This window comes from Antechinus flavipes, chromosome 5 (assembly GCF_016432865.1).
Source record: "Antechinus flavipes isolate AdamAnt ecotype Samford, QLD, Australia chromosome 5, AdamAnt_v2, whole genome shotgun sequence".
Lineage (NCBI taxonomy): Eukaryota > Metazoa > Chordata > Mammalia > Dasyuromorphia > Dasyuridae > Antechinus > Antechinus flavipes.
In genome coordinates this window covers 117,006,535-117,022,659 of record NC_067402.1, presented here as the reverse complement: position 1 = coordinate 117,022,659, position 16,125 = coordinate 117,006,535, and the positions used below count along the sequence as shown (strand labels likewise).

Below are 16,125 nucleotides of genomic sequence, written 5' to 3'. Positions count from 1 at the left end.
ACACACAAAGGTGTTCATATTCCTGATATTGACCCAGTTACAAGTATATCCTCTAAATATCAAGTCACCCTTCAAATACAATTAAAGTTTAATTTTTTTTTAAATTTAGTTTACATCAAATTTTTTTAGGAACAAACTTAGTATAAGTAAAACAAACCATATCTATAGAGGGGAAAAATAACAAAAGCAATAAAGCATAACAGGTCTTAGAATGGACTAAGATTAAACAAATAAAAAGTTCCTCCATATTTTACCTAACATTTATAAGAATAGAAACCAATCTTATAATTTTTACAATTTATAGTCTTAGAAAGTTGCCTAGAGAATTGTAGGTTGTTACTTTCCCATTGTCACAAAATAAGTATGTAGCAGAAGCTGGATTTGAAACAAATCTTGGCTTTGAAGACAGCTCTCTGATCATTATGCTGGGATGTCTCTCATTTTAAAAGCCTTAGTTATAGAATACTACACAATGCTTATTTCAGTTCTCATTAAGTTTCTATTCTTTGGGAAAGAGTGGAAGCTCCTCTTACAGGAACCAATCAGACACAACTTACTCTAGCCCAAATGCTCTGGTATACTTGTAGTTCTTCCCAAACACCATACCATGGCCAAACCCCATGCCTGCATTACATCCCTGTGTTTGTAATGCATCTTCACTTCTGCCTCCTAACTCCCGTGGTTTTCTTTAAGGAAACTTAAATTTTATTTTCTTCAGGCATCCATTCCTCTGACTGCTAGTGTTTTTCCTCCAAGATTATATTCTCTTTATATATGACTTGTATATACACAGGTATGTATCCAATTAGAATATTCTGTCCTTAAGGACAGAAACAATATCCTTTCTTTGTATACTCAGTGTTAAGTATGGTACCTGACATTATAGTAAGTGCTTCATAAATGCTTATAAACTGATCACTTCTTTGTTCAAGCCACAAGTGATCCTTTTCTCTTTGACCATCCCAAGGTACCATGCTTGATTTCTTATATGACCTGATCTTTATATATATATATATATATAATATATATATATATAATATATATATATATATATATATATATATATATATATTTTAAGGCAGCTAAGTGGCTCAGTGGATAGAACAATGAGTCTGGGATCAAACCAAATTCAAATTTGGCTTCCACCACTAATCAGCTGGGTGACTGTTTGCTGTAATATACTGGAGAAGGAAATGGCAAACCACTCCAGTATCTTTGAAAAGAAAATCCCATATGAGATCACAAAGAATCAAGCATAGTTGAACAATAATAACAAAAATTATAATATTTACATAGATATCTTATCCTCTTACTAGATTGTAAGTTTCTTATGTTAAAGGAATATGATTTTTTTATCTTGTATGCTCAGGGTCTAGAATAGTGGGGGGGGGGTTGTATAAAGAAGATACTTAATATTTGTTGAATCAAATTTAAATAAATATTTTACCCCCACTGGTAGGATAAAGAATATTAAGTAGAATTAACTGTCATTTATTGAACAATTCTCCTCATCTCTTCTTGTTCCATACTTATGACCCATAGTACCTAGTCCAACATGTTTTAATAGACTTTTAAATAATCTGAAAATAATATTGGTAGTTTAAAAATAAGAAACTAAACACAGAAAATAATTTAAATGATTCATTCATGCATGACCTTTTTCTGTTAGAAAACTGACTTGCAACTTGAGCATTCTGTCAGCTTATCTGTCTTAAGAGTCTGTGATGACTGACTCTATTGCTAAATATAGATGTAGGAAGAATGACTGTAGTAACATATAGACCTATGGTGCATCAGGCAAATTTTAATTTGCTGTCAAACCAAAGGTTTGATTCACTGATTACTGAACACCATCATCCCCTGGTACCATGTTTAAAATCTACATTTATATTGTTTTTCATTGGGTTCTCAAAGAGGATTTGTTTTCATTGTTACATCCTAGAGATTATGTAGCATTGCCACTTCAGTACCTTGCCTGTCCCAACCCTGAGCAGTTTAGAAGTCTCTGGCCATTTCAATGTGGAGGGTGGCAGATGGAAGGCTCTCTCCTAGCAAGACAATCATAAGAAGGGATGGGAAGCTAAGTTCAGGCTTGCTAACAAGAGAAAGTCTTAGAATAGAGTAGGAGGAGTAAGCTATGAGGGGATTCTACATTAGGACTCTTTCACAGCAGGTGGCAAGATCCATGCCCAAAGTTCTATGGTCTCTAAGAAGTGCATATTCAAAAGTGCCACCCCTAGCCCGCTAGGAACAGCAGGACATAGATAATTATGAATTGGAAACATTAAAGGCCTTTTTTTCCCCTTTCAATTAGTTTTTTCCCCCAGCTAGTATAATAATAATGACTTACATTTTGATAGATCTTAAAAGACAGATCATTATGTGTTTTCATTACAAAATGAGATATTTGTAAAGACCTTAACTAGTACATAATAGATACTTTTTAAAAGTTTGTTTCCTCCCTTTTTTACAATTATTATATAGCAGTTTTCTTAAAAGAAACTGATTTACAAAGAGATCTGAATAGCTTGTGCAGGCCTTTTCTCCTCTTTCTTCCCTTTATCTCCCTTCAGTATGGCCCTTGGATTTCACTGATATATAACATATTATAGATTTGGAAACGCAATCATCAATGCAGATCAGAAATTCATCTGTAAGTTTCAAAAATTTCTTAGGTATGACCTGCCCATAGTCAGAGGAAGCACCTGAACCAGCTTTTTCTGATTCAAAGGTCAGCCCTTTATGTACTACCTCATATTGCCTCTCTTCCATAGTAATGAACCTGAGCCATGCTCAGAGTAAAAGCTCCTGATTTTAAGTGATATAACTTTTCTCTCAGTTGCAATTTAGCAATCTAAATTGTAAGTAAGGAAAAATATCAATCGATTTGGGATGGAAGAGAAGTTCCCTTTTTCCTCATTTCACATTGTTCAGACATCTTTTTCTATTATCTGCTCCTTCACTTCACTTCTATCTCACATCTCTTTAGAGAAGGGAAAGCTCAAATTATTAAAATGAGAATTCCTTGAGGACAGGGATTGTATTTTTTGCATCTGTGTCCTCAGTACCTTGCATGGTGTCTTACACATATCAAGTATTTAATAAATGCTTGTTGACTGAATGAGTGACCAAAGCAAACATCCAGAACACTGCACAGACAGGCACCTTTGACCCTGCACCATGTAGTCTTCTCCAATAGATCCCCTCACTCAATATCCCCACTTTCTCACTATTCTTTGATCTCTTCCCATTTTCCTGTTAACTATAACAATGCTAATGAATTCCTCTTCCTTAAAACAAAGGAAAACAAAACAAAACAAAAATATTTATCAGAACATTCCCACAAACTACTTCTTCACCTACTTGAAGCAGCATCTCGTAAAACTGGAAGGGAGGAGTAAGGTAGGATGTATTGGGGCCATCTCTCTCCCCTGAAATTGCTATTCTTTTGGATTACCCAAAAGACAGACCATATTTAGCTCCTTTCTCCTACTCTACTCAGTGCAACTGGACAGAAACTTCCTCAATATTTTTTTTTTCTTTTCATCTTTCCATTCTGTTGTCAACTCTTGACATTTCGACCTACAGAACATTTCTCATATCAATCCCCTTCTCTCTACTCACACACATGCTAGCCTAGTGTAAAACCTTATTATTTTACTCCCGAATTATTGCAATGGCTTCCTCTTTGCTTTAAATCCCTCCCTATTCCACTCTATCTTCCATTCACCTGACAAACTGATCTTCCTAAAGCTTAAGGTCTGACCAGGTTCCATGCCTTCCCTTTACTTCCTCCACTAAATAAATGGTAGTGGCTTTCTATTTACATGCAGGATCAAATTTAAAATACTCTTGTTAGCATTTAAAGAGCTTCAGAACCTGGCCTCTTTGTACCTTTACAACCTGTATTCCCTTTAATTTAGTATAATTTCTAGCTACAGAGGCATTACAATCTCCCAGATTTCTTGCTTTTTTTACTGGCTGCCCATATTTGTAATGTTTTCCCTCCTCATCTTTGCCTCTTGGCTTCCTTTAAGCTTTAACTTAGCTGCAGCAAAAGGCCTTTCTTTAACTTTCCCATTAGCCTCCCTCCCAACTAGCACTTTCCCTCTGAGATATTTTTTTTCCATTTATATTGTATAAATAGTATATGCACATTGTTGTTTACATGTTTTCTCCTCTCCAGAATGTCAGGTGCTTCAGGGAAGGGACTATGTTCTTGCTTTTCTCTGGATCCTTAGTGCTTTGGAGAGTGCCTAATACATCTTAATAAATATTTGTTGATGGTAGGATTAACTCTTTAGGCACATTATATTCATTGCTATACTTATGCATGTTCCTGTTTTCTCCTCTGTTAGAATGTAAGTTCGTAGTAATTATTCTTTCATTTATTGTAGATGAAATATATATTGAATATATATAGAAAATGTATATATATATACATGTAATATACATGCACATATATGCACACACCCATATGTTACAGAGTAGCAAGTATGAATACATTCTCATCTTGGAAATGTACAGAGAGATATATAGGATATATTTTCAAATACTGATTTTCTTTTTCCTCTTAAGAGTTAGGAAACAAAGTAAGATTTTATAAGGTGGCAGAGGTGATGGTAATTTTTTAGTCCATCTAGGTCAAAAGCTCCTCCATGCTCCCTACTTGGGAAGGAAATGATTTTGTCCTTCCAAAGAACCCCTCCAATCACACAAAAAAGCTGCTTAGGCAGTAGATAAAACTTGGGGTGGAGCTTAAAACCTTCCTAATAACCACTAGGAAGCACTAGCAATCCCAAGCCTCACTAAATTTTCTGTTTCCTTCAATGAACAGAATGTAGTCAGTTGGCAGGAGCAGAATATGCTTGCATTTTTTCCCATCGTTGCTATTCCTATCATCATAAATAAGAATCAATAGGCCATTTTAACTAGCATATGCTCACAACCATTTAGCACTTGAGTGTCAACTATGTACTCCCTAAGCAATAAGGTCCTTGCCCGCTGGGCTCACAATCTAAATTCAAAAGACAAACAAGGCACATAAAAATGGAAGAAGATGGTATATTTTTTGGTGGGGGAAGGGGAAGACTGAAGGGAAAAGAATAGTCCTAGTAAATTGTAGAGGTGACTCAGAGCTCACGTTTAAAGAAAAGAAGGCAGAGACTATGTGAAAGTTGAAGGGAGCCCACCCTGAAAGACTCATCAACACATTATCAGGGCTAGCCCCTTGCGCAGGTACTGCCAGAGCTCTCAGCCAAAAAATTCCTGAGAGAGATGCCATGATGGGCTGGATCGAGTTCCAAAATGCCTTTGCTTAGCTAGAAAAAGACACCAGTTAAAGGAAAATTTTAAAATCTAAGTCTTTCTATCTTTAAGAAAATTCCTGGAAAGAATCAGTTTGAAGCTATAATTTGGCCACTATATGCTCAGTGCTGAAAATGGATTAGTCCAAGGGGGAGCTGGGAGACAAAAGGAATGGTTAGTGATGATTTGTATACAATGTGAAGATGAAAGGGACAGAGGGTTTGCATATGAAGGAGAATTGTCAAGCTATATGTGTATATAGCTGACATACCAAAATCTTACCCATCACCTCAATAATCAGTAAAGGATGTTTTTCCATCTTTAGGAAGATGAAGGAAACTTTACATAGGATTAAATAATTCTCTTTTTCAAATTTATTAAGTCTTGAGCAATAGAAGAGAAACATTGCTCATCTGGAATTTGGCCTGCACCCTAAAGGTAACAATTATCATGAGCCAAAAGCCAAGTCTTGTTTTACTAAAAAAAAAAAAAGTAAAAACCATTTGATTTTCAGAAAAAGTACACCTCGTCTCTTTTCCACAAGGTGTTTTACAAAAATTCAAAGATCTCTGGCTTTAGAAATCTGATAAAAAAAAAAAAGATGTCCCCAAGCTTATGAGAACTGAGCTTTTTGCCATGTTAATTTGTCATCCAGATATGGCCCCAAAGGCAGTACAAGTGTTGGGAGACCAGCATCGCCAAGTGGGAAGTGTTACAAAAACGTTAACATGAATCTTGCTTGTTTTGTTAATGGGGATATGGCAAAGATATATTAAAGATTCTCTAATTTCAAAAACTTCTGCTAAGGCTGTCAAAACCATCATAAAACCTGAAGTCAAATTTGAATTAAACATCTATTCATAGATACATTTCTAGTCAATCAGGAATGAGGCTGTTGGAGGCAAAAATCAATGCTGAATTATACACGGACACTTTTAACTGCCCTATAATCTTCATTCTCCTAAACATTTTAATCAATAGTATGTTAGGTGACCTTATTTCCTAACTAAAAATGGAAACATAAGCTATAAGTGATGGCAATTGAGGACACAAACACAGCCTAGTTTCTGCTGTGGAAGTTTTCTCAACAACAATAAAAATAATAAAAAGAGCCTCACTAACAATCAAAACAATAACAACAAAATCCAGGTGTGTATTTCTTGGATTTGCTTCTGATGAAATTCCATTCTCGAAATTATTTCAGGAACAGCCATAATGGAATTTGCACGAAAATCTGCCTCTTGATGTAGTTAACCTTAGGGGGTATATCTGGTCTAGCCTATCAATTAAACACCCTTTTTTGTTCTACACTGAAATAGCTCTAATTTGGCAGGTTAATACAATTTTGATAATAGCCAAATACCTGGATAAAATTCAGAATCCATGAAAATTCAGTAGTTTGATTCCACATTCACAAGTGACATATTTATTCAGTATACCCACAGCCACTGCCATATAGGATATGTGTCCCCATACAACTTAAGGAGGGGAGTTGTGTAGAATAAGAATAGATATGATGTGAATTCAGACAGGAGATGATTCTAAGGTAACCAGCTGAGTTTATATAACCACTTTCTAAAAGTTATTTGTAAAATAACCAGGCATTTGATTGAATTCAACCAGCTCTTTCGTCATCTTTCCACCCCAAATCATTAGGAATACATAAACCAGAATCTGAAAAAATTAATCTGGAGATAACTAAACATCACTATTAGCCTGATGTTTATCTTTGGAGACTGTAGTAAAATTTAACAAGAGATCAAACATAAAAAGTTTTCTTTCAACTCTTTCAGCTCATGCCAAGTCCCCTAAAAACAATGTATCCATTACTTTCCACTATTCCCCAACAGAAAGTTTCTATTCTAATCCAACTAATCTCATTGTTTTATGAACAAACACCATTCTCATTTTGGTCTTTGGTGTATTATTGTATGGAACGTTCTTTCATCTCCATCTTGCCAAATGTTACCCATTCTTCAAGGATTGGCCATGTATGCTTTCACTTCTCTTGTAGAATTTTTCTTAACTCTTCAAGACTACCTTGGTATCTCTCTTCCCTAAATAATCCTTTGTCTAAACTTTATAATTATCTTCCTAACTGAATCATAAGCTTCTTGTAGACAAAAGTCATATCTTTAAAAGAGTTATTTTATCAGTCACTTATTTAGGATAGTGCTGAACACATAAACACACTCAATTAACCAGCACTACTTGATTGCCTAATATGAGTTCAACTCTGTGGGAGATTCTCTATGGAACAAAGGAGAAAAATAGCAAAATTCACCAATAATAATTTAACATCTGGCTCTCTGAAAATCAAAAAGGTATCCATAACACTTTTAAATTTAATCTGCATTATTTAGATTTTCTCTATCTTTTAAAACATTTTTATTTAAAGTTTTGAGTTTCAAATTTTATCCTTCTCTCCTTCCCCTTTTTCACCTCCACCCCTCTGAAAAATTAAACAATTAGATGTAGGTTATATGTCTATCACTTTCTTATGTCTGGAAAATCACCAAAATTTCAAGCACTAATTTGTAGATGTTCCCACTTTTTCAGGTGTAAATGCTCATACAGAATAGTTTAAAATCAGCTCTCAAGAGCTTAAGCTAGCTAAGTCCAGCTTACCCATAAATAAGGCACCATTCATTTTTATAAGGATTTTTTCATTTTATATGTAATTATGAATAATGGTTTCAAATAAAATACTCAAGTATCCAACCTGTGCATTTCTTGATATGACTATTTCTTTTTCCATGTGATCCTAATTTGCATCCAAAATTCTCCTCCCAAAATTCAGCAAACCACACATTCCTTCGATTATTGGCAAGAGTCCGGCTTCTAAAATATCGATCAAATCCTATAATGTACAAGAAAGAAATAATTTAAAAGTTATTATATTAGAAATTATTATTTCTAGAATAATATCAAATTAAATTCATAATCAAAACAGAATTGTATATTCTTGTGGATCATTGAGTCATGTAAGTTATGACTACTTATTGCTAAAAACAAGTTCTGGCTGTTACTTTGGGTAAATCACCCTCAGTTTCCCAAGAAATGTTTGTGACTATATATTAAAGAGACCTGCATACATATCCAACATATAAAGGACTGCTTGCCATCTAGGGGAGGGGGTGGAGGGAGGGAGGGGAAAAAAATCGAAACAGAAACGAGTGTCAATATAAAGTAATTATTAAATAAAAATTAAATTTAAAAAAATAAACAAATATTAAATAAATAAATAAATAAATAAACCGACCTGCATTTGAAAGAGTATTTCCATTGGCAATCCTTTATACAAATGAAATTACAATTCCAAATCCAAACCATCCCAATGTGATAAAATACACAGAAAGTAAACAAAACAAACAAACAAACAAAAAATGGAGACAAAAGCAACATCACCCCTCCCTGAAATCACCGACTTTAAAGCAAACACAAAGTTAGGAGGGACACAGCAGACCTTTAAATCATCATACAATTCTAGTGTTGTGTCATATATTCCAGATAATCTGACAAACTGATCTTTATTAATATGATCATGGGTAATAATAGATATTACCCTGCGAGGTCATCAATCAAAAGAGTGATCCTAAGGTTGAGGATTTCTGAAACCATCTCAGGACATGGAAAAGATAGTTAGAAGTGGGCAGAACTTTAGGGTCCTGTCACAAGTTATTTAGACCCCTCCAGACCACTTGTATATTAGACTAATCCTACATCCCACTTTCCTTTCTTCAACAATTAAAAAGAATCGAATGATTAAAATAACATAATATTCTGCTATTCATGCATGCAAATCAGCATAGTCCCAGTAGCAGCCAAGATAAGGAAGGACTTTACTCAGACTTAAAAAATAAATTACAGCAAGTAAATGATACAGGGGATAAAATGCTGGGCTCATCTTCCAAAATTCAAATCTAGCCTCTGACACTTACTAACTGTGTGAACCTGGAGAGCAAGTCATTTAACCTGCTTGCCTCAGTTTTCCAACTGTAAAATGAGCGGGAGAAGGAAATGACAAAGCACACCAGTAGCTTTGCCAGGAAAACCCCAAATGGAGTCATAGAGTCAGACAAGACTGAAAAATAACAAAACAAAAAAGAACCAAGGAAAATACAGGGGTTTGTTAGTTCCCTTCCCTACCCCCCAAAAAATCATCTACAATAATCAGGTTTTTCTTATAGGCTGCAATTCAGAATGAATTACTATTTTGGAATTCAGTGCAACTTATTATATTGCATGAACAATTTCTATATTTTAAAAAAGTAGGTGCAAATCATAGACCTTCAGAACTAGAAGGGACCTTAGAGATTATTAAAGCAATAGAGGAAGGGAAGTGACTTGATAGAGGTAATGTAGAAAACAGCAGAGCTGGGAATAGGTACCTTATGTAGGATATTTACAAATAAGAGAAAGTAAGAAGAAGCTTAAGTCAGTAAAAACAATGAGGATGACAAGATCTAAAAATAGTAATCTGCAACTGTCATCTGACTCCTAACCCAATGTTCTTATCAAAACATCATGCTACCTCCAAAATGAAACCAAATGGTTCATTGTTCCCTAACTATAATAAAGCTTTTCCAAGACTCTTCTTCCTATCTGTTCCCTTCCACTAACCTTGGGAATGGAAGTATTAAAGAAAAGGAAGGAAATTGGGGAATAGGGAAGAAGGGAAAGATGTAATAATGGGAAAGGGAAATGGGGGAAGGGAAATGAAGAGAAGAGAAAAGAAGAGAAAAAGAGAAGGGGAAAAAAGAGAAAGAAGAAAGAAAAAAAGAAAAAAAGCAGGAGAAAGTTCTCAGAAATTCTCAGGAATGCTTTGTATGCTTGCTCAGGAAAAGAAGGTAACAGGATCATTAATTACTATACAAAAAATAGAATAAAGCATCTTCCCTCCCATTCCTGGCTTCAAGGGAGTCGACAGTAGGGAATGTTCATTGTCCATATCCAGCTCCCATTTCAAAGCAAATGAAAAAAAACCTCCCATTTCAGATTTCCAGAAAAGATGTTCCTCTTTCTACCATTCCATGTGGCCTCTTTAGAAGGCTTATAATGTTCAATCACAATTTATGAAAATATCTCTGAGGCTCAGAGTGGTGAATGTCTTCTTGCTCATATCCATATATGTATCTTACCTGGTTAACAACTGGTCAATCAGTACAATGGATCTAGCTATTCAATATGCATATTCATACATTCGAAGTGAATTGTTATAAATCTTCTCTTTCCAATTTTAATATTGTACTTTATCCAACTGAGCTTCTATTCCTTTAACTGAAACATATCCATTTATTGATCTCAGTCATTACAATGTGTCCTTCTTACCATCAATTGAAGCTCTTTTGGGTAAAATAGTTACAGCTCCTTCAGCAATTTCTTCTTGTTGATAGACAGGTGATATTTTTGAGCCCCAACTATCTGAGCCAATCCAGAGGAAATGCCCACTTTGATTTACTTTTTTGGCAGCTTCCAATATTCGCCTATAGAAATGAAAATAAATAAAACCAACAATGTTTAGCAAGAAATTCAACAAATACAAGCCTTAGAACACTAAATGGATTAAGTTCTACATAGTTGGTAGGTCACCATTACACAACTGGTCAATCAATTATTTTAACTATCTAAATCATATCTCCTTAAGGAAATATAATTGACTTCAACTTCAGTATATGATAATAAGTTTTATTATAAAGCTCATTTGCATCCTTCACTCTATCATCCATATTTGTTTCTTCTCTTTTAATTTCTAGGTTTTAGCAGAGAAAAGCTTGAGCCTTAGGAGCTTGATAGCTATGAGCACTCAGTAGATCAGAATTCAGTCTTTTCTATAACTGTAAAGTCTTTTTCTTTACATGTTTTAAATTTCTAAAGTTTTACTACACATGTGAATAAATTAGAAAAAAGAATGGAGGTCACCAGATCTGATAGTCCACTGAGAAAAAAAAAAAAAGAGAGAGAGAGATAAGTACCTGATGTCATCCTCATTGGCAAACATGATCACTGCCCGAGCATTAGGTGTTTCCAATAAACGTTTGATGATTTTGTCAAATTCTCCAGGCCTTGGTTCACGGGGGATTTTCTGTGACTGAGCAATACAAACACCACCTGCAAAGGAAGAGGGGGGGAAAAGAGGGCAATGTTGATATGCTGGTGTTTTTTAATTAATTCTGTGGTTTTAAAAGAACCATTGAGAACAGTTTATAAAAGAATGATTCTGCAAAGAGAATTTTGTTTCTTTAAAATCTGTCTCACCTGTAGGAAGCAGTCTTGTTTAAGTAATACCTAATTCTTGCTTCAGATGAAAATTATACCAATTATATAGCTGTACAACAGTCCCATAATCTTTTCCCCCTAAAATAGTGAGTTATTTTTCCTTGATACAATTGGGAAAATGTTGTATGAAAGAAATTTGAGGAAAGTTTAGTAATAGAAGGAAACTAGCTATTTGTTTTAACTAACCTAAGTGTCATGGGCAAGACTTATTGGCTGTGACACAAATCCTTCCTTTAATTTTGAAATTAACTTCTACCCTTCAATGGACAAAACATATAATAAATCCTATCCATTCTATAGTCAATACTGGTCAGAGTGGTCTTCCTCCAAGGGGTCTGTTAAACAGAAAATCAGTAACAGTTAACCTTGGACTTGACAATGTTCTTTTAATATAAAGCCATTATATCTAGAAATCTTTTGTAAGGTTTTATTCATCCAAGTAGCAAAGAAAGATGCTGCTAGGTGGCTCAGCAAATATAGTTCCTGGCTTAGAATGAGAAAAGACTCATCTTTGTGAGTTCAAATCTGACCTCAGACACTTACTAGCTATGTGACTCTGGGCAAGTCACTTAACACCATTTACCTTGATTTCATCATCTATAAAATAATCTGGAAAGGGAAATGGCAAATAGCTCCAGTGTCTTTGCCAAAAACAAAACAAAACAAACACAAATAGGGTTATGAATTACCACACAGCTACAAATAACTGGATAAAAGTAAAGAAAGATCCTCTTAAATTAGAAGAAGATGAAGGGAAAAGAAGAAAAGAGGGAGAAGTATTTTACTTCTTTCTAACTTTCCATGATCTTCCCATCAAACAGAGAAGGATTGAGAGTTGGGAGAAATCTTAGAAGTCATATGGTTTGATTTTTTTTCTTTTGTGGGGAGAGGGGGAGAGGTCATTTTGTAGTCATAGTTGCAAAAGATTAAGTGCTTTTCCTAAGGGAAGGAAATAAGAGAAACCAGATACAAGCTAGATCCTTTGAGTACTAATGTGACCCTTGCTACTATATGATAATTTACTCTTTTTACACCATGGAGTAATATCCCAACTCATTGAGAGAACCAGAAAGAGAGACAATGGGAAACTTCAGAACTATCAATACATGAATGCAACCAGTACATTGTCTACAATAGTCATTAATTAGTATGGTAGAATGAACATCTTATGGAGTCGAAATGATTTCATATTTAACTTTCCCTGTAATCTTGGCCAAGTTTTTAAATCTCCTGTCTTTGGTGGTAAATGAGGGTCATTTACATTCCCTTTCTAACACTTAATCTATAATCTATGCTTCTATAGACTGAAAGAGTTAATCAGGTTGAGGAGCTGAGATAAACTGAAATTCAAATACCATCTAAAATATTCAGGAAATATGTTGGCTTCTTTAAAAATCATTCCAAAAATTTTGACCACAACCTACTTATAAGTTAGTTACTATCTTAATTTTTGCATAGAAAATCAGGAAATTAAGTACTAAGGAAAATACATCATGTAACTATAAAACCTGACACTAGAATTGTAACCTTCTCCTGGGAACAATACACTGGCCTTTTCAAATTATTATTGAAGACTTAATTAAATTGCCTTAATTACTTAAGCATCCTTTTGAAGACCTATTCTGTCTTGAATAGCATTTTGAAACCACTAATCACTGCACAGTCAGGACTTCCTAGCAAAATATCTGAAGGCCTGAAGAAAAAAAAAGTTCTACTGACAGCTTTAAGCAAGGTAGACAGGTGATGTAGACAGAGATGTCTAGCCTTGAATTATCTGGGTTGGGTATTTATCCTGCTTGAATACATCACAGAATTGCTCATCCCTCTGCTTCACCTTGTCTATGTCAGCCTGGTCTGCATTTATTTTTCTGGAAGGAGAAGTTATATAATTATGGGTATTTTATTAAGACATAGCCTGTATTTAACTTTTCAGAAAAAAGGAAGGAGGAATTTGGGATTCCATTCCAGGCCTTGACACTGATTCATAATGTGTATTTACACATGCCCCAAATCATTTCATTCATAGGATTCATGCATTCCAAAGAACAAATATTTTTAAGCCCTTATCAAAGGCAGTTAGGTAGCACAATGTATAGAGTGTTCTGCCTAGTCATTTAACCCTGTTTGCCTTAGTTTTCTCATCAATAAAGTGGGTTGAAGAAGTTTGGGAAAAGAAACAGCAAACCACACCAGTATCTTTGCCCAGAGAATCTCAAGTCAAATCACAAATCACAAAGACATGACTGAAACAAGAGTAACACATGTGGGAAAACTGAATTAGGCATTCTGGGAAATAATGACAAGTCTAACAGACTAACATAGATTTTTCTACTTCTCAGAAACTTAACTAATTAGAGAAATTATGCACAATGATAGGAGTTAAACAACAGTCCAAGAGAATAATAAAAATTGTATGAGAAAATAGTGCATATTTGAGTACTATAATGCAAAATGAGTAATTCACAATCAGTCGACAAGTATTGATTAGTTACCCACTATATAATAAACATAGTGCTAGACCCTGAGAGTACAAATAAAAAAGGAACACATCCTTGTCCTCATGGATTTTACATTCTACTGAGTAGTAGTGGGGGAAATACAACCCATTCACACATAAGCAAAGACAGGGCATATATAAAAAATATACTATGGTGCTGATAGAAATGACTAAGGAAATCAGTAAAGACCTTTAAAGAAGCTCTCTCTTGAATTGAGCCTTGAAAAGAATTCAGAGATCCAAAACAATGGAGAAGATTTGTGATCTTTTAGTAGGTGTGCCCTGGTGCAAATGAACAAGAATTAAATTCCAAGAGAGCAGAAGAAATGAGTACTTCTTAGGGGAGAGAGATGACTATGGGCTTAAGTGATCAGAGATAAAATTTATGAAATTTTAAAAAAATCATAATTCAGAAGTGTCTATATGGTACCAAATATCCTGATTGACTAAATTTATAATCAAATCGTCTGAATTAACACTAATTTTAAAACATATATCTATATATACAAAACCATCAATTTCAATGTTCCTGCCTTCCCCTTCTCCCAGAACCAAAGTGAAAATATTTTTTGTTTGTCATATTTGTTGAAAATCCTTAATTTCATCCCTGTAGGATACCTCCTAGGGGGAAATTTTCTCCACCAATATAGATCAGCAACTCCTTTGTAATTTAATTTAGAAAGTTGCTTGGGTCTCTGGCAGACTAAATAAGCTTCACATTGTCCCTTAGTACATCTCAGAGGCAAGCTTGAACCCAAGAATTGCTGAATCCAAGACTAGTTCTTTACCTGTTACACTAAATTATCCTGTCACTTACAAATTTGAACAATATTTTTTTAGCCATAAGGACAAATTCCTGGATTTACTACAAAATTAGTTAGTGGATTGAAAGGCAGAACAAAATAACTACAAAAGCTAAGAAAACCTTAGAGGACTAGCTGGTTCATAAACAGAATTGAAACTTCTGTAAAGAGAATGCTTGTAATGAAGTTCCAAGGGATTAATTTTATCATCTAAAGTTCCCCTAAGTTTCATGGATAACTTAGAACATAGGGAAGCCTCATTACTATATCAAAGTTTTCAATATCTAGCCAAGACCACCTACAAAGCTATGCTTTTACCACCCTTACCCCTCACCCTCCGAAAACGGCTTTGTTGCTGCCATAGAAATGGGCACCAATAGTATTCTTTTTTTAACCAAAGCCTATGATTCAGTGTGCCACATAAGCTAAAACCCATCTGTGCCTCCATTTCTGCCTCCCCATAAATGGCAAGTCATAAGGAAGAACAAAATAATTCAACTCCCATCCTCTGATCTGCTGCTAATAGCAGTGGTGGGACAGGTGCCATAAACATACTTAAATGGCTTAGATCGATGAATCCCAGGTTTGAGCTACATGGCCATTTCAGGAATTCACAATTTGGACTGCTTACCATCCTTCAAATCAATACACCTCTTAAAACCCAAGATCTGAGAAGTCACATTTGCAAAACTCACTCTACATGAAGGATAGAAAATTTAAATCAAAGTCATCTCATCTTTCAGGGCAAGAAATAGAACACTACAATAGAGTAATTACTTTGTAAGGGAATGTAAAGAATTACTTGTCAGCCTTTATAAAAGGTACACAAGAGCATAGACCTAAAGCTAAAAGGGACCTCACAGGCCATCTAAGCCAATTCTCATTTTACAGTTGAAGAAACTGAGGTCTTATGAAATTAAATGATTTGTATCACAAAGAAAGAAGCACCAAAAATTGGACTGGGACCCAATATTTCTAACTTTAGAACTATTATTCTTTTGCTCTTTTTTCATTTTCCTTTTTTTTTCCTTTTTTATCCTTTTTTTTTGAGGGCAATAGGTATAATATTCTTCTCTAAATGTATTGTTCTCTGGGAGCAGGTTTCTTGGGGGGCTTCTAGGAGTAGCCTTCCTTTCAGTTCAGTAATCTCCCCAAATGCAGCCAGGAGTTAAAGTCCAGATCCTTTATTGTCTCCTTCAAAGTTTTGTCTCTTTTCCTGGGGCCCAGTTAGCTTTCTTA

At 34.7% G+C, this 16,125-nt stretch overlaps 1 protein-coding gene across 2 annotated transcripts in view; it reads right to left on the bottom strand.

Annotated features, from left to right (window-relative positions):
- Positions 1-16,125, bottom strand: part of GRM8 (glutamate metabotropic receptor 8) — a 945,046-nt gene that overhangs the window by 502,047 nt on the left and 426,874 nt on the right. For both annotated transcript variants that reach the window (XM_051962591.1, XM_051962592.1), the window contains exons 4-6: positions 11,283-11,418; positions 10,639-10,793; positions 8,030-8,167 (exon numbers count right to left, since the gene is read on the bottom strand). In XM_051962591.1, the coding sequence (XP_051818551.1) occupies positions 8,030-8,167; positions 10,639-10,793; positions 11,283-11,418 (429 nt within the window). The remainder of the gene's footprint in view (positions 1-8,029; positions 8,168-10,638; positions 10,794-11,282; positions 11,419-16,125) is intronic.